General features: G+C 43.4%; 1 protein-coding gene across 3 annotated transcripts in view; it reads left to right on the plus strand.

Moving 5' to 3' along the window:
• LRIG1 (leucine rich repeats and immunoglobulin like domains 1) overlaps window positions 1–19,259 on the plus strand; it is a 216,347-nt gene that overhangs the window by 172,001 nt on the left and 25,087 nt on the right. For all 3 annotated transcript variants that reach the window (XM_030205936.1, XM_030205938.1, XM_030205937.1), the window contains exon 12: window positions 13,827–13,990. In XM_030205936.1, the coding sequence (XP_030061796.1) occupies window positions 13,827–13,990 (164 nt within the window). The remainder of the gene's footprint in view (window positions 1–13,826; window positions 13,991–19,259) is intronic.

The raw sequence follows: 19,259 nt of genomic DNA on the forward strand, positions 1-19,259 counted from the left end.
CAACCAAGAAAACATCTCTTCCACCTTCTTTAGAATTAATAAATTCCTGTAATTTCTTTGGATCAAAGAAAACATAATTAATCATATTTAGAGACACTAAGCTTCTGCAGGGAAATTTTAATACAAATAATCCATCTAAGTGTAGAACTTTCAGTTTTAAAGCCAAAAATTCTCTCCTTTTGTGTGTGTCCCTAGCCAAGTCTGGAAAAACTTGAACTTTAGATCCTAGAAAAACAGCATTTATATGACGAAAATTAGAGTGAAAAATATTATTTCTGTCTGGCTCTAAGGCAAAAATCACCAGAAGGGTAGTCCGCTCCGTTATAACTTCTAGAGAACTTTCCAAAAATTGTCAGATTTAAATCAGGTTAAGGTTCCACAGAAGAAGGTTTTGAAAAGCCCGTTATATATTGGGCTCTGACTATAGGCCTCAGCAGGAATACCCAATATTTCACAAAAGTATTTTTTCAACATATCCATTGCTGAAATAAGCGGTGACCTAGGAAAATTTAGAAATCTTAAATTGTTCCTTCTTCCATGATTTTCTAAATATTCAAGCTTATGAGCTTGAATATCTCTGTCCCTGACAACTGATAAGGCAAAGTTCTGTAGTTGTTTAATTTCACGTTCTATAGAGGCAGTCTTATTTTCTTGCAGTTCCAATTTACCCGACAGAAGCTGATAAGATTGTTTTAACTCCAAAACCTCTCCCCTAAAGGAGTTAGACAGTTCAAGGAGAGAAGAGTTCAAACTTTGGACTGCGTTCCATAGAGACTTCATTGTCACCACATCTGGTCTCTTTAATCCACCATTCCCTCTGGGAGCAGGTCCCTGGTTGAAGAAAGAAGAAGGCCGAACAACTTGGCTATCCTCTGGTGTTCGGATCCCAGGAGGCGACAGTTCCTTCTTTTGCAGGGGAAACCTGTCCCACTTCGGGTGTTTCACCATGCTGCATCTCCGTCAGCATGGAACTGCTTCCGGGTCGTGGGGGAGCTGCGACTGAGGGAGGACTAAGTGAAACTCCCTCGATGCTGCGATCCGCTTCACTACCTGTGGATCCCATTGAAGCGGGTGTTGGATCTTTCAGCGTTCGGACGCTAAAACTCTTGAGTGGCATGATGACGTAAGATAGGATTTTCTACCAGGCTTGAGGAGGAAAGAGCCTTAGTTTCCCTTTTCTTTTCCCCATTTCCAGCACGGGGAAAAGCTCCAAACGTTTAGCCCACTCGCGGAGGTTCAGGAGCTCACCGAATGCCTGTCTGTTTCAGATGCCATCTTGGATTGGCTTTGTGCGAAGGCTTTTTGATTGAAGAATGATCTGACTAGAAGTAGCTGACTCATTGTGAATAATGTTTTTTTTCCTTAACTGGTTAATATTGGATGAGAAGTATCACATGTGGCATATATGGACCTTGAAACCGTGTATCGTACTTGGAAAGGCTGCTTGAAACAGAATCTGGAGCACCCAAGTAGCAGCTTCACCCTTTGAAACACCAGATTAGCCAGCAGATTGACAATCCTAGTCCTAGTAATTCCTTAGGTGGAGCTTGAGCTGTAACTTGCTCACACAAAAGGGTTCTGAGAGTTCTTTTGCTGTTACAGTAGCAGCTAACGAAAATGGAATGCAAATTTATTATAATGAGCTAATTACTTTACAAATGTGCATGCAAAGCGATGCACAGCTGTTTTCCGACCGATGCATAGAAGCAGCCCCTACCTTTATCGTTGAAAATTTAACGGGAGGTCTGCAGCTGTCGGTCCTGACAGTTCTTGCAAGTACTTCACAGCCACAGGGTCCTCTATAGTGGCAGAAATAGAAAAGTCATTTGGGAAGAGGATGAAAGGAGAAAAGAGCCTTCCTTATTCATGCCTGCGGCTCCTCATTATACAGCAAGGCTGCTGCCACTTTTCGATCTTCATACTGCCCTCGGGAAAACGCAGAACACTCAAGTGAAAGGAGAGAAGTAGTTCTGAAAAAAAGCTGCTGCTTTGCTTCTCTCTCCCCCAAAATCAGCAGTGTGGAGAAAAGAAAGCTGCAATCACTAAAATATATTCCACCTTTGGTTGTTTGTTGCCATTTAAATATGCTGGGAGCGTATTTAACCACAGAACTGAAAACATCTCGACAACAGTTACCTCAGTGCTCTGGTCTGCTTGTCGGCCGCTGCTGAAGCACACCCCTGTCCCTGAGCACAAAAAAACAAACAAAAAAAAAAAGTAAACCAGCTTTCATTCACGCAGCTTCTTTGCATATATGAAAGCCATATACAAGTGCTGCTCTGAGCATACACAGAGCAGCCAAGCTTAGTGATTGGCTGTTCTGCGCATGCTCAGCTGGCCGACTGGCTCCCCCCCCCCCCCTTCACATACAAATAAGCTGATTGCAAAAGCAACGACCAGCTCATTTGCACGCAATTTGCTTTGGGAATCCCTCTGTATTTCCAAGTCGGTAAATTTTACAGAGGTGGAAATACAGAGCGATTCTTTACGGGGAACTTAGTTCATCTGGCTGTGAGATCTTATTTTCAAAGGGAAACACCTTGTGGTGTTTAGCTTTGAAAGTCTTGCTAGTCTGCATAATGCATATACAGATTGCTCTTGTACTCTTTAAAGGCAGCTCTATAAGTAGGCGTATAATGTTAGGTGCCAAATATATGCATAGTTTATAGAATACCAGCACTTACACTTGTCATTGGTGCCAATAATTGGCATGTATATGCTTAATGCCAGGCACAATTCTATGCGCCAGTGGCATAGCTACGTGGAGCCACAGGGGCCTGGGCCCCCGTAGATTTGTCCCTGGACCCCCCTGCCGATGACCCTCTCGAGTCTGTATGTGCAGTACGTCAGACTCACAGAAACAGAACGAAGCATTGCGCTGGAAGAAGAGGACCTCGGCTGGCGGGAGTTGGGGTCCCCCGCCAGCAAAGGTAGGTGATGGCGGGGGAGGGTTGGCGGCAGGAGGGGGGGTCAAGACTCTCAGCAGGGTCATCAGCGGGGGAGGGGGGCTAAAATGTGCCCCCTCACCTCGGGCTCTGGACGCCCCCTCCCACCAAAGTCTGGCTACGTCCCTGCTATGCGCCACATTCACTGGGTGATGTGAGCAACTTATAGAATGCCAGCTTGCACTGCATAGTGTACTTAAGCATGCCAACTTACACCAGGCGTTGACCTGCCATAAGTGGGTGTGCTGAAGTTTCAGTATGCCAATTAGATTTGCACTAGTATTTTATAATGGCTTTGGTGCGCCTAATTGCCTTCATAGAATTGGCACTGCTTGTGCCCCATTGTGGTGCTTATATCGAAGCACCGAGTTATAGATGCATAGTATATGTTGGAATATACGTGCAGAAATACTATCTATTTCATGTGAAGTCTGGGGGTGGAATTGGCACTTATGCAATTAATTGCCAATGTTCAGCACGTAACCACATAAATAGGACAGCATAAAACACAGTCTTGTGTCTATGCAGTTAAGTGCTGAATTTTGCATTTAACTGTATAAGTTTTAACTGGCCATGTTGGTGCCCAGACATGGCCCAGCATTGAATATCTGTGGATAACGTCACTGGCTGAATATGTACACTTTTGTTTTTTGAACATTGGACCCCGTTTACTAAGCCATTCTAGCGTTTTTAGCGTGCGCTAAACGCTAGAGTCGCCCATATGTTCCTATGGGTGATTTAGCATTTACCACGTGCTAATCAGTGCACACTAAAAACGCCAATGTTCCCTTAGTGCTGCTTAGTGAAGGAGGGCCCTTAGATTGAAAGCCCGTTGGGGGGGGGGGGGGGGGGAGGGGGAAGCAGGTAAATATCTAACATGCCTGCGTGTAAATCATTTTAAGCTGAATCCAAATAAAATAAATATGCTAATCTACCCAACGTGCTGGAAAACTGTGGAAGAAGACAGCTGGATAGACTGCGTAGGCCAGTCAGTCTTTATCAGCTATCATTCACTGTTACTGTGCTTCCATTGCTATGCCAGTGCGAAATTAATATTTTGTATTCACAGCCCTGCAGAATTTGAGCTACAGCTAATGGCTCTGTTGCGTCATCAGTTCCAAGAGCCTGACTAGTCAGCACAAGATTCTCATTAAATTTCAGTACTACAACCTCATAACTTTTTTTTTTTTTTAATTGCTAAGGTTTCCTAATCACTTCTAGGGTCCACTTTGTTTTGCTTCAACTTTCAAGAGTTTACATTAAGCCAGCAATGGAAAACCACGCTCCTTGAGGGCCTCAATCCAGTTGAGATTTCAAGATTTCCACAATGAATATGCATGAGATTGATTTGCATGTTCTGCTTCCGTTGTATGCAAATAGATCTCGTGCATATGCATTGTGGAAGTCTTAAAAACCCAACTGGGTTGTGGCCCTTGAGGACCATGGATGCCTGCGCCTGCATTAAACTGTAGTCTGTCTGCAGCCATTCCATGGACAGGCCGAGGTTTTGCTGAAGTCAAAGGGACAGGCCATAGAATGCCCCAGTGATTAGAATCTTACATCTATCTTCCAAACAGCATCCTGCTGCACTTTTAACATGAAAACTCCAGCTGTAAGTTGTGGTGTCTTATCTGTATAACTCCAAAGGGGGAATGTTATCAGAGCAGCATCACCCACAAGTAGGGTTGCCATATTTTGTTCCCCAAAAAGGAGGACACATGCCCCGCCCCTTTCACACCCCACCCCGTCACCTCCCTCCCCTTACTACTGCCCTGGTGGTCTAGTGACCTCTTCGGGGCAGGAAAGAGCCCCCTCTTTCCTGCCCGGAGCGCTGCCCTGCATGCATCCTTCCTGTTACTGATCTTGGTGCCGATTCAAAATGGCCGCCGAGAGTTGAAGTCTCACGAGGTCATTTCAATTCTCGGTGGCCATTTTGAATCGGCGCCGAGATCAGCAACAGGAAGGATGCATGCAGGGCAGCACTCCGGACAGGAAAGAGGGGGCTCTTTCCTGCCCCGAAGGCGGAAGAGGTCACTAGACCACCAGGGCAGTAGTAAGTAAGGGGAGGTTAGCAATCTGCCCCTTTTGTCCGGATTTCTGGACAAACGGGCAGGCTGGTGGGCGATAGGGCGGCCTGCCTACCAGCCTGCCCGTTTGTCCAGAAATCCGGACAAATGGGCAGATTGGCAAAACCCGCCTGGTTGCCCAGACATGTCCTCAAAAAGAGGACATGTCCGGGTAAATCCGGACATATGGTAACCTTACCCACAAGCAGACACATAAGCTTAGATAGCCTCTATCTCAATTTTGGGAGCTTTAACCAGAAACATTCCATTATGGTTAGAAATGTTTTTAGAGAGAGATCCTGCTTTTTGTTAGGAACCTAGATGCTCATTTATTGTATAATGCTTGATTAAAGGATCAGCGTGTGTGTTAAAATCTGAGTGCTTTTCTTCAATCAACTATGATTGCACTACAGTAGATTCATTTATGGCCCCCAAGTGTTTGTGGGCAGACAAGATCAACCCGTCAGTTTTTCAGTCTATTATGAGCTTGTGTGTATAAATCACACAGGGTCCTTTTACTACAGCTTAGTGTGTACTAACAGAATTAGCACATGCTAAATGCTAAGAAGCCCAGTGTATTCCGTTAGTGCAGGCTAAGCTTTAGTAAAAGGGTCCTTATTAAAGCAGATTGATACTTTTACTGTAGATAATGAGCACTCCTTTTGGTATTTGCCTGCCAGCAGTAAGACTCCGCTTCAAAAGACTTGACACAGGCTGTGTTTCGGCTCTAAGGCCTGCATCAGGAGTCAGAAAAGAGTATGCCAGGTTCTTCACATGCCAGCACATCAGTAGAAACAGATCTGTTAACACAACAAAGGGAAACCCAGTGAGGCTTCCTTTGAAAAGCTTCTCACATGTCCTCCTTTGGGTACTCCTTGAGCCATGGCTGCAGTGGATTTGTGAGAAGCTTTACAGAGGGTTCTCTTGAGAAGAGGGTTCTCTTGAGAAGAGGAAATCTCGCCGAGTTTCCTCGAGTGTGTTATCAGGATTGGATCCTGCCCATGTGCTGGCATGTGAAGAACCTGGCATACTCCTTTCTGACTCCTGATGCAGGCCTTAGAGTCAAAACACGGCCCATGTTAAAAATTTTGAAGTAACAAATCTGCCTCTCGTTGGTCTCTTCGCTTGGATTGGATTTATTTGTGAAGTACTTTTTTTCTGGGGGGTTTTCTGTGTAGCAATAAGACCACAACGTATTGGCCACAGTATAATATTTAGAAATAAAGCTCCAAAAGTACCAAAATATAAACCCCAACTGACATTGCAGCAGCTGCTTTCTTTTTCATTTTTATAATTTCCCAGACCTGTTCCTCACCCCCTCCCCCCTCCAAAGTTAATATGGTAATTTTTCACATTGTGGTTTTATAGTGTTCACATTTTTGATACGATTGAAAGTAATTTCTGAAAATTTGTGTTCTGCATGAGTGTGATCCTGCATTGTGGTTGGCCAAGTTGTACTTTTGGCCAACCAAAATGGCCAACCACAAAGTACACACTAAGAAAGGACTGCCGTGTATTTTTTTTTTTTTTTTAATAATGTAAATGAATAGTAGGTTGGATTTTTGGAAACCACTGGTTTTAACATTGTCTTTCTATTTTTGTATCCTTTTGTAGAACAGTGTGTTTTAAGTTTATTGCATTTACTACTGCTGTTTTATATATGGAGCTATTATCCTGTAGTGATATTAACAGCTCAGTTTAATCTTTTTTGATACCACTGTCATCTGCAAACAAGCTCCTCTGGGCACGATTACAGGGTTCACTTGCAATACTAGTGTTGGGAATTTGTTCTTAAAGTCCACCAGGCTATGTTGATGACTTTGCTTCATTCAGATCTTGTATGTGCTTCCCGGTCAGCTGTATTTGTTCAGCAGGCACACAGAATCCTTCATCTTAAGTTATAATTTATGATTTATCATTTTTATTCAAAACCAGTATCCTGTACATATATCACTATACAACTTTATCACTTGCATTCACAATAACAATTCTTCATTATTACAGGTAATGTGAGTTTGCTGAAATTTACAGAAACAAATTGTTTTCGTTTTTTTATTATAATCCCTCCCTTCCCAACAACCCCCCCCCAACCTTCCCCCCAATAATCCCCTCCCTCTCCCTCCCTTCCCTCTCTCCTATGTGAACAAAACTTAATACTAGAAGTTCAACAGTCTACTTCTCGCAACCGGGGTCATTGTATTTAATAGCGGGCTCCATATATTCTGGAACCGCAACCCTGTCCTGGAGCTAAAGTCAACCACTCCCGTCCTCTCCATCCGCATCATCAAAATCATTCGTGTCCGCCACTGAGAGTATGACGGGTATTGACTGGTCACCCATTCAGACAAAATCACCTGCATGGCAGTCACAGTAGCCCTATATACAAAGGCTGTGAATCCTTTTGGTATTGGGTGAATAAACACTGGGTGTCCCAGCAACAATCCCGAATTGCATGTCCATCTGGTTCGCCAGATAGTAGAAACATATTGTGTAAGCTGTTTCCAAAATTTAGCTATGCCTCTGCATGTCCAAAGCATATGCCCCAAGGTAGCTCCAGCCTCCTTGCATTTAGGACACTCCCCCCACGGGGAGACCCCCATATGGAAAGCCCTCCTGGGGGGGATATAAAGTCTGAGTGCCACTTTATATTGAGTCTCCCAATGCGACATCATGATGGTACGTCTCTTCATAGTCAAAATATAAGCTTTAAATTGCGCTACTGTAAGGTCCAACTGAATATCCTCTTTCCACTGAGTTAACAGCTTTACAAAGTCAGGTTCCGGAACAGTATCTCTGATATGTCTATGATGAAATTTTAGTGGAACCCGTTGCTGCGCTGCTAGAGAAAATGCCGAAGCCAGCTCTTCTTGAACATCTTCAGCTAAATCCTCCCAGGGCAAAGACTGTATGTAGTGTTTTAGCTGTCCATAATGAAACTCATCTGAGGGGAGCAGATCAAATTCTTCCCGGAGCTCTTGGAACGGCTTTATCCTTCCTTCAAGGGTAACTGCATGTAATAGGTATACCATCCCTTTACGCTTCCATCTGTGAAAAGCTGGGTATAAAGTTCCAGGTGGAAAGGCGGGATTCCCGCAAATCGGCAGAAATGGGGTAGTTTTTGATGAAAATTTGTGCAATTTACAAACCCAGTGCCACACCGCTTTCGCCGACCTCACTATTCCTGTCCGCTGTAGTATATACGGCAGGGAAGGCCCTGCCGTATGTAAGAAGGCACTGAAGTGCGTCTCTGGATATAGTTGTAACTCTATATGAGTATCCGAGTAATCCTGGGTTCCACGAAACCAGTCATTTACATGACGCATTCCACTTGCCACCGTCATATACTTAATGTTCAGCAAGCCCAGGCCTCCATACTCCACCGGGACAGTTAATGTTGTGTAAGACAGTCGTGGCTTTTTCTTTCTCCAAAGGAAAGTTTGCACCAGTTTTATCAACTTCTGTTCATCCACCTTTTTTAGGAATAGTGGGAGTGATTGGAATGTGTATAACCACCTGGGGACTATCACCATGTTAAATAGTGCAATTCTTCCCATGAGTGAGAGTGGTAGGTTCCCCCAGACCTCCAACTGTTTGGTAGTGTCCTGCAACAATCTCTGCACATTCTGTCCATAAAGTTTTGTTAGATCCCTGGTAATTGTGACTCCCAAATATTTCAAAGAGTTCTGTGTCCACTGTAATGGGAAAGTCCCTAGCCAATTTATCTGCTCTTCTGGCAACACCGGCAAGGCCATAGATTTATGTAGATTTAGACAAAAACCTGAGTAATTCCCATACTGTTCAATTTGCTGCAACAATCTTGGTAAAGTCCGTGGGGGCTCTCGTAGAATTACTAACAAATCATCTGCATAAGCTAATATTCTGATATCCTGCCCTGCTAACTTAACCCCTTGAAGATCTGGAGCCAAAGAGACCATACGCAGTAAGGGTTCCAGGGTCATGATAAACAACAAAGGGGATAGGGGACAACCTTGTCTAGTACCACGCTGTATTGTAAACTCTGGTTCCCGGACACCATTGATGAACACTCCCGCTTTGGGTTGACAATAGAGCGTTTGGACTGCGTACATGAACCAGCCTTCTATACCCATGGCCGCCAGTGTCTGGAACATGAACGTCCACCCCACCTGGTCAAACGCCTTTTCAGCGTCTAAACTTAATACCAGGGTGGGCGCCCCCTGTTGTTGACTGATCGCCATGGCCATCAAAGTTTTCCTAATATTATGTACGGACTGACGGCCTTTCACAAACCCCACCTGCTCGGGGCCTATCAATGATGGTAGATATTCCGCCAACCTCACAGCCATCAGTTTTGCCAAAATTTTTGTATCAACGTTTAACAGCGAAATTGGTCGATAGGATTCGACATTGTCTAATGGCTTCCCTGGCTTGGGTATCAAAGTTATGAGCGCTGAATTTGCATACTGTGGAAATTCCCTTTTTTCTATTACCTCCCGATAGTATTCCAGTAGAGATGCTAGGGCCTTCCCTGATAGTATTTTATAGTACTCTCCTGAAAATCCATCTGGCCCTGGAGCTGACCAGAGCTTCAATGTTTTAATCACAGCTTGTACTTCTATCAATGTCAAAGGTTTATTCAAGTTCCCCAGCTGTTCCCCTGTTATTTTTGGGAGCTTTGCCTGTGCTACATATTGTTGTATCTCTCGTTCCGAGGGAGCTTGTCTTAATTTATATAGGGCTGAGAAATAATCTGTGAATGCTTGCCCAATCTTTCGACGGTCCGTAATTAAGTTCCCTTTTTTATCTTTCAATGCTGCCACTGTCCTCGGGGCTCCTGAATTTTTTATTAAGCGCCCTAACATTCTGCCTGCCCGATTGCCATGTTTTTGTAATTTGTATTTGTAAAAAAGGGCCGATCTCAATTCCCCTTCATGTAACAGACTATTAAGGGCCACCTGTGTAGCCTTCAAATTTTCCAAATTAGCTATTGTGGGGTGGTGAAGGTGAATTCTCTTAGCCCTCTGCAACTGGCGCTCTAAGTTCAATATGCCCACAGCCCTCTTCTTGTTCTTAGCACTGCAATAAGCTATAATGGTTCCCCGGATGACCGCCTTAGAGGCCATCCAGAACAACTCGGGCTGATGGGTGGCATGCCATTTATTATGTTCTATATATTGGTCCCAGTTCCGCTGCACATGTGACCGCAACCGTGTATCATGATATAAGCCCGCCGGATATCTCCACCCTCTCTGTCCAGTTGTATCTGTGGTAACTTTAATATCTATCCATATCATAGCATGATCTGCCACTTCTTCTGGGCCTATATGTGCTGTGTCTACTAGGTGAAATATGTTGCGGGCTAGTAATATATAGTCTATCCTGGCAAACGTGCCATGCGCCCTTGACCTGTGCGTGTAATCTTTCTCTCCTGGGTGATAAATCCTCCACGGATCTACCAGATCAAGGGTCTTGGAGAATGTCTGAAATTCTCTAGCCCGCACTCCTCTATACTGAGAATCCTTTGTGCTAGAACAATCCTGCCGGGGATCCAGGACTGCATTGAAATCCCCAACCACTATCAACTCTCCACCATGACTTTGCAGGCACTTCCCTGCTAGGTTGGTGAGGAAGGATGCATCATGATTATTAGGCCCATATAAAACCAAAAGCAACAAAATTCTCCCCGCTAACCAAACCTTCAACATTATATGGTCCCCCCGAGCCCCCCTTTCCAATACTGTCGCTTTATATGGGAGCCCCTTTCTAAATAGCACCGCCACCCCCCCCCCTACGACTCTGTGTTGACGCTGCAAATACTTCTCCGACCCAATGCTTTTGTAGTTTAGAATGTTCCAGATCAGTTAACCGCGTCTCTTGTAAGCACGCAATATCCGCTCTGTGTCTCTTAAGTGCAGAGAGTATCTTAGATCTTTTAATTGGGGAACTAATCCCACCCACGTTCCATGATATTAGTCTAGTGGTCATCTTTTAAACCACCCCATTTCCAGTGTCCTGCTACGCCCCAGGATTTACAGGTCTCCTCAGCTCCAAGACCCCACTCTCTAGAACAAACTCTAAAAGTACCTCCCAATTCCATTATACACTTCTCCCGGTTCCCATGTAATAAGTTTCGCTTCTCTTTAACGTCTAGTACTTGTCTTTGTAATATTAACCTTTCTCCCTGAGTCCCCTCATTCCCCCCCAATCGTTCTAACCCTATAGCCAGATTCCCAGGCCTAGCCCCGGAATTAGCAAGAAAGCACCTAGCGTGTCGAGAGCCCCCAACTCCTATATATGACACATGTTTATAACTATAATTACTGCAACATTTAGTATCTGGTCTCCTTTATATTACCAACATCTTTAGACTCCGTCCAGCATGCCTTGATCTCGGAGGCTTGTTTTTGCTTCTTCCAATGATTTAAAAGTCTGCCATTGTCCTTGGACTTGCACTTTCAGGGAGGCTGGGTACTGCAGAACAAATCGAACTTGTTTTTGGGCCAGCGATGAGCATATAGGGTGAAATTTACGCCGTCTCTCCTGCACTCCAGTTGAGTAATCCTGGAAAATCAGGATTTGCCGTCCCTCATGTTTTAGTTCACCTCTACGTATCTTAAATCCTTGTAGGACTTCCATTTTATGACGATAATTGAGCAACCGCGCAACCACCACTCTTGGTCGCTCTTGATTTTCTCTGATTCGGCCAATTCGATGTGCCCTTTCAATAACCAACTGCCCAAATGAGTCTGTCAAGGCCAATTCCTTAGATAACCATCCCGTGAGCCAGTCCACCAGGTTCTTGTCAGGTATTTTCTCGGAAAGGCCCACTATCCGCACATTGTTCCTGCGGGAGCGATTTTCTAGATCTTCCAGCTTATCCATGTGCTCTTGAAGCTGCCGTTTTACCTCCCGCAAATCTGTGCTGTAGCCTTGCGAATCGTCCTCCAAGGCGGACACCCTGGTCTCTGCATCCTCCATTCGGGTTTCCAAACCTTCCATTTTCGCATTGAAAGCGTCCAATTTTAAATCTAAAGCGTCCCATTTTGGCTGCCAAGCATTTGCAACTGCAAGCGTTAACTGTTCAAGTTGCGACGCTGTAAAATTTTGTTGCGCCGGAAGCGGGTCCTCCGCCATTTTCGGGTCTGGCGCTGACACTTTACTTTTCTCCTTATCTTTTTTCCCCGTTCGTAGCGCCATTCCGGGTGGAGACTGTTTAAGATATTTGTCCATTAAGGTACGCCAGCTTTAAATTTCCCTGTTTAATCTCTCGTGTTGCAATATTCAAGAGGTTTCTGGAGCGAGGGCCCAAGAGCTAAAGCAGCACACGTCCACTCAGCTCATCACGTCACGTGCTCTCCTTAAGTTATAATTTATAATGCATATTCAGAAGGAAACCACTTCTTTTTAACCCATCAGCTCACCATTTGTTTGGGTTTCCAGCTGAATCAGAACTGGCAGCTATGGCACCATGAACCTAGTGTTTTCTTTCCATGCTAGGACAGTCTCTTTTTTAGCTGAGAGGCAGAGGTCATATTCTTTACAAAACCATACACAAAGGAGCTCTTTGACAGTATTTTGCTGTTGTGTGCCAGTTGGGATTCCTTCTTGGCTCATAGTTTGCCCAGCCCCAGCCTCGGTCCAAGTTTTTCATTTGATATACCACCCTTCAGTGAAGCCATCTATCTAGGTGTTTTACATATAAGACATATCTTTCTTTGTAAAGCAGGAAAGGAACTACAAGATTATAGGAGAGGGAAATTGGAAGAGTATAGACCCTTGTATCAACTTGAGAAGCAGAAGTTGAGGTAGAAGTTGAGCATGGAAGAGCTTGAACAAGAATCCTTCACCACCTGAACAGCGCACAGCATTGATGTGCCTACAGGCCAATGTACAAATTAGAACTTTCCATATATAACAATATTTTAAATTCAGTAGCGCCATCAGAAAATGGGTTCTATATTTATTTATTTGGATTTGTTTACCGCCTTTTTGAAGGAATTCACTCAAGGCGGTGTACAGTAAGAATAAATCAAACATGAGCAATAGCCAATTACAGCAGTAAAAATATTAAAATAACATTACAAAGTATGGCATAATATACTACTTACAATGTCAAAGTACGTAATAGAACATTTTAATTGACAGTGAAAGAGTATAAACAAAGATGGAACATATAGATAGGTAAGAGAATAAGAAGAGATAGAAAGTAAGGTAACATTTAAAGAAAGTTGCACATGAGGTCACAGAGATGGTTAACATATACATAGGTAAGAGAGTAAGAGGAGTTAGAAGATAAGGTGACTAATTTAAGAGACGTGCATATGATTTTAGAAAGATGTTTAAATTTTATATTGACTAGGGTAAGAGTGGATTAACATGACCTGCTGCAGTATGTGCAGCCCGTGTCACTCCTTGTGTGAATGAGACTAACATGTTTAACTTCATTATCGGCTTCACACCAACTTCCTTAAATATTTCTTTTATAAAAATGGACCTATGAGGAGTTGCTTTGAAGCCGGTAATGAAGTTAGCTACTGAGCCATTTTCTGATGGTTCGACTGAACTTAAAATATTGTAGGTGGAAAGTTCGAATTTGTATATTGATCTTTATGCTTTCCCATTGAGTGATTTGGTTTACCACATATTGGAGTATTCGTGCCTATAGGGCAGCCATTTTAACATTCTTAAATATCTAATCTTGTTCCTCAGATTCAAACTTTAATATCAGTTTGTCAAGTTACAAGAGATTGTTGAAGGAATGAAGTGACTTCACTCTAGACTCCTCTTCTGGAAGCAGTGTTTCTAGCCTCTTAAATCTTTTTTTTTCTTCTTTCAGCCATATTAGCAGCGACAGCTTTCTGTGTGATTGTATGCTGATGTGGCTGCCTGAGTGGCTAACTACGAGAGGGCTGGAAACATCTGTTGTAGCCACCTGTGCCCATCCAGAGTCGTTGAAGAACAAAAGCATTTTCTCAGTACCACCAGAAAACTTTGTTTGTGGTAAGAAATTTTTTTCCCCTGTGGCATGTGTTCCAGCAAAGCTCCTTGAACGAAATGCTCTGAAGTGCTACGTTCACAGGGAAAGGATGTTCTTACCTATGAAACAGTAGTTAGCAGATCTTAGTTTGGGACCAGCTTCTAGGAGGAATTAGATAGAATTGATGAATGCTTGTTTGGTTAAAAAACACAGTTTAGTAAGTGCTATTGTGGCTGTTAGATTCAAATCCGTTTATTTTCAAACAAATCACACATAGGGTTTAAATAGGAACATCAGCTAAGAAAAGAAAGGAGGAAGTGCTGCTTATTTTTAAGCGTGGTTAGCAGGGGAATATGTGATCTTTCTATCATTCTGTTTGGGAGGGAGTCGTGGTTATTTAACAGTTCTTAGTGTTGGTTTGGAGTACAAACCCTCCATCCCTGGGGCCTTATAGGTCTTCATTAATTGAGATGGTGGCGTTTTTGAGTACATTACAGTTGGATTTGACCCCTAGTGTTTGTACTGCGAGACTACCACTAGGGGTTATAGCTGCCTGTGAGGGGGGGGGTTTACAGAACACTGCCCCTCACCCTTATGAAGAATCCCTCACGTACTGTGAGCCACCTTAAAACCCTTAGCCCCGCCCAGGGAGGAAATGAGATGGGAGGGATGGAGTTGGAACCAGGGACTTTAAAAGGCAGGGCCAGAGTGGGGTTAAGAGGGCCCAGAGGGAAGGAGCATAGACCTACTGCATGCACCCCATCAAGAGCCGGTGGATAAGGAACCGCAACAGGTAGGCCAACTTAAACTTGGACCTTCTAGCTTTATACGTTGGATCCGGCCTAAGGCAGGCTGGCTGGTGAAATACCAAGAACTGTACTGAGAATTCTGGGAATCAGGCCAGAGTCCAGACAATGTATTGTCTTACTAAGAGGCTGTACTGCATGCATGTAGTGTGGGTGGAGGGGGGGGGCAGGGAGGGGGGTTGTTATTCTGCTTCAGGAGGAGGAAGGGGCTATGCAGTGATATTGGTTGTCACCTTTTCCATATCAGACTGTGATACCTACTATTCTGTATACTATCTGTCAGGGCTGGCCATGTCCTCATCTCAACCCATGTCCTACCTGGATCTTGCCCCTGCCTAGTTAGCATAGGAATTTTACCGCATTCTCTTGTGGTAGCCATTCGTGTGGGTCGATGTTAATAGCTGTTGTATGCTCACACCCACACTTACTGCTTAGCATGGTTTAGTAAATAGGCCCCTTAATTGTTTACCAGATATTTTTTTTTATTTGTACCCCGCACTTTCCCACTCATGGCAGGCTCAATGCGGCTTAGGTACTTATTTGTACCTGGGGCAATGGAGGGTTAAGTGACTTGTCCAGAGTCACAAGGAGCTGCCTGTGCCTGCAGTGGGAATCGAACCCAGTTCCCCAGGACCAAAGTCCACCACTCTAACCACTAGGCCACTCCTCCACTATTGGGCTTCTTATGTATCTTATTTTGGCAGATTGCAAGCTAGGAAGTTGTTTCTAGTCTGTTTACAAAAGGACTGCTGAAAGATATGTCCAGTATATACATTTTGTAAATAAGTACTGGTGATTATACATATGCAAGTCATATTATGAAAGAGCAACCAATTAAGGAATAAAGCTCCTCTAGGTAATTTTTTTATGTTTTAAAATATTGGATTACTGAAAGTCTAAGCACAGTTGCTCTCTTTAAATTCTGGCGAAAACGTGCATTTTACCAGCATTTATGTATGCCTCAGATGACGTGGAGAACTGGCGGGGAAATTGAATAAATTGTGTACTCCTGTGCAAGATTGAAAATATGTATAATTTTTGTGCTGCCAAATCACCCCCCCCCCCCCCCTTTGAATCTGTACATTGCACCACATATCTACATGTAAACTAGAACTGGCATTTAAATGTGTGTTAGACCTCCAAAAAAAGTAGATTACCAGTTTGATGGTCCATCTATTGTTGGAGGAGACTTCAAAAGCCTCATAGTGCCAAATGTTAATGTAAAAAGGACTGTTAACTTCAATCAGTGGTCTAAAAGGAAGAAATACAGTTTAAAAAAAAAAAACTAATTTCGGTTATCTGCTGCAATTTTCTGCTTCAAAAAACTTTCTATTTTTTTATATTCTTATATATCTGGGAAAGCCACTTAGCTTAATATTTATGCTCAACGGAGGTCTGCTGTTTCACTTCTAGGCATTATCAGGGGCTCAAAATGTTCTCAAGTTTTTTTCTGCTAAAAATAAAATAGCTTAAATGCTTCATAATGATCACACTGCACAATCACACTCTCAAATATTCTGCCTCTTCTCAGCTATCAAGATACTCTTATAGCCTGCACCATTGTGCTATATAAACTTCACTGTTCAAAAATCTTAACATATCATGGAAGCTAAGTGGTTTTTCAATACAATGTAAAAACAAATCACTTTTGAATCAGAAAATTAAAACAGATAATTGAAATTGAGTTTGATTAAAATAGAGGTATTTTTAGATCAGTGATTGAGGCTAGAGTCCTTTTGTGCTAATATTTGGTGCTATTAAGCTTCTGAAGTCTTTTCCTCCAGCAATGTATAATTGAAGGGCATTTGCACAAAAACCTAGTAAATCACAAAAAATCACACTTTTAACAAAAGCAGTTCTTGTATTTGGATTTTTTTCTGTGAAAGGCATTCTTCACAAGTTATACAGGGCCGCCGAGATGGGGGAACAAGGGGACAAAATTCCCGGGCCTCCGGGGGGGGGAGGGGGCAGCAGTCCGGCCCACCCGCCCTCCGTCGCTCCCTGGCATTGAACTTAAGTGCCTCACCTTCGAAAGCGCAGCAAGCAGTGACAGACCACTCCTTCCTTCCGTGTCCCGCCCTCGCCTGATGTAACTTCCGCTGCTTGCTGCGCTTTCGAAGGTGAGGCGCTTAAGGTCAGTGCAGAGGGCCCGGGGGTGGAGAGAGGGCCCGGTGGAGGGGGGCCTGGCGACCTCGGGTGGGGGGGGGGGTGGGGGCAGGGGCGGCCTTGTTCCGGGCCTGGCCCAGTCTCTTGGCGGTCCTGAGGTTATATTGTTACTTTGTGTCATCACGTTATTTTTTGTTCTGACATTGCTTTGAAGACCTACCGTCTAAAGCTTCTTAGCATACTTTTTGTCTAAATATTAATGTCTGATTAATAATTTATTTATTTATTAGGATTTGTTTACCGCCTTTTTGAAGGAATTCACTCAAGGCAGTGTACAGTAAGAATAGATCAAACATGAGCAGGAGGCAATTAGAACAGTAAAAATATTCGAACAACAATAAAAAGCATGGCATGGTATACTACTTGCAATGACAACACAACATGTACTAGAACATTATAATTGGTAGTAAGGGTAAGGCAAAGTTGTAACATATAGATGAGTAAGAAAGTAGGAAGAGTTAGAAAGTAAGGTGATTGATTTGAAGAAAGTTGCACGTGAGGTCAGAGAGATGGTTAAATATTATCTCAGCTAGGGTAGGAGTGGATAAATATGTCCCGCTGCAGTATGTGCAGCCCGAGTCGATCCTTATGTGAGTGAGACTAATCAAGTTAGTTACTTCTTCCATTAAAGGCTTGGTTGAAGAGCCAAGCTTTCACCTGCTTCCTGAAGTAGAGGTAGTCTTGTGTTAAGCGGATCCTTTCAGGCAATGCATTCCAGAGTGTGGGGGCTACTCCGGAGAAGGCTCGCTTGCGGGTATCACATCGTGTAATGTCTTTTGGAGAGGGTGTAGTTAGTGAAAGTCCTTGTGAGGACCTTAGTGTCCTTGGCGGTGTGTGGAGGATCATCCTATTCTTCAGATACTCGGGGCCAATTCCTTTCAGGGCCTTGAAGATCAGACATAGAGTTTTAAATTTAGCTCTGTATTGTACTGGTAGCCAATGAAGTTTTTTCAAAAATGGTGTGACGTGGTCATGTCGCTTGCAACCGTCTATGAGTCTTGCTGCTGCATTATAATAATGCAATAGTTGTGCTAACAAGATTTATTGTGTGCTGTAGACATTGTGATGGCATATTATAGCACACTATGGGCTCCTTTTATTAAGCTGCGTAAGGCTCTACGCGCACCCAACGTGCACAAAAATGAACTTACTGCCAGACTACCGTGTGCCTCTTGCGGTAACTTCATTTTTGGTGCACGTCTGCTGCGCATGTCTGGAAAATATGTTTTATTTTCGGACATGTGCCAAGTGGCATCTGACGCATGTAGGTCGTTACCGCGCAAATTCCTCACTGCTAGGTCTATGACTGGCGGTAAGGTCAGACACCCAAAATGGATGAGCGGCAATTTTGATTTTGCCGCACGTCCATTTTCGTAAAAATTTTAAAAAGGCATTTTTGGTATGTGTGCTGAAAAATATTTCTGCATGTGCGCCCAAAACCCGAGCCTACACTACCACAGGCCGTTTTTTACCGCGGCTTAGTAAAAGGAGCCCTATATAAAAAATGTCATATCCATGTCAATTTTGTTGCACCTCACAAAAGGAGTGCTTGACTCATTTGTGTAAGAACCCGTTAAGTCTCCACGTCTTAAAGAGCCAGAGCAGCTTCTTAGTTTTGCGTTGTAATAGGTGTTTGGACACATGACACTGGGAAAGTATTTTTAACAGGATTTTGCAAAAAGTCAGACAGTAAAATTCTGCAGTGGGTAATACGAGGTCTTGACATGTTTTTCAGTAAAAATAAGTAGATAGTGAACAGCCCTATGAAATAATGTCATTCAAAAATCTGTTTCTCACTAAAGTGATCTTATCAGGTTTTCATGCAACAGCCTTCAATTAGAGAAACAATTATAGAGTAAATCCAGCCTTTGTTCTTTGGTTTTGATTGCCTGTGATCTTTAAATGCATATATACCATCTACCCTGGGATACATGACAGACCTCATAAACCTACCAATCAGAAACACAACTGGATCAACACGAACATACTTAAATCTCCATTACCCAAGCTGCAAAGGACTCAGATACAAATCAACTTATGCATCCAGCTTCTCCTACATAAGCACACAACTGTGGAACACTCTACCGAAAGCCGTGAAAACAACGTACGACCACCTAAACTTCCGGAAATCACTAAAAACCAACCTGTTCAAAAAGGCATACCCTATCGACCCAACGTAAGTGCCTAAACCCTGCAACACAACAAAACCAAAGCTTGTAATGGACACTGTATAACTCTTCCTCTCTACGATTCCCCAATGTATCTATCACACATTAACCTTATTCGACCACAACATCATTTTGTATTTGTTTCTCTACCG

The sequence above is a fragment of the Microcaecilia unicolor genome, chromosome 6, assembly GCF_901765095.1.
Source record: "Microcaecilia unicolor chromosome 6, aMicUni1.1, whole genome shotgun sequence".
Taxonomy (NCBI): Eukaryota; Metazoa; Chordata; class Amphibia; order Gymnophiona; family Siphonopidae; genus Microcaecilia; species Microcaecilia unicolor.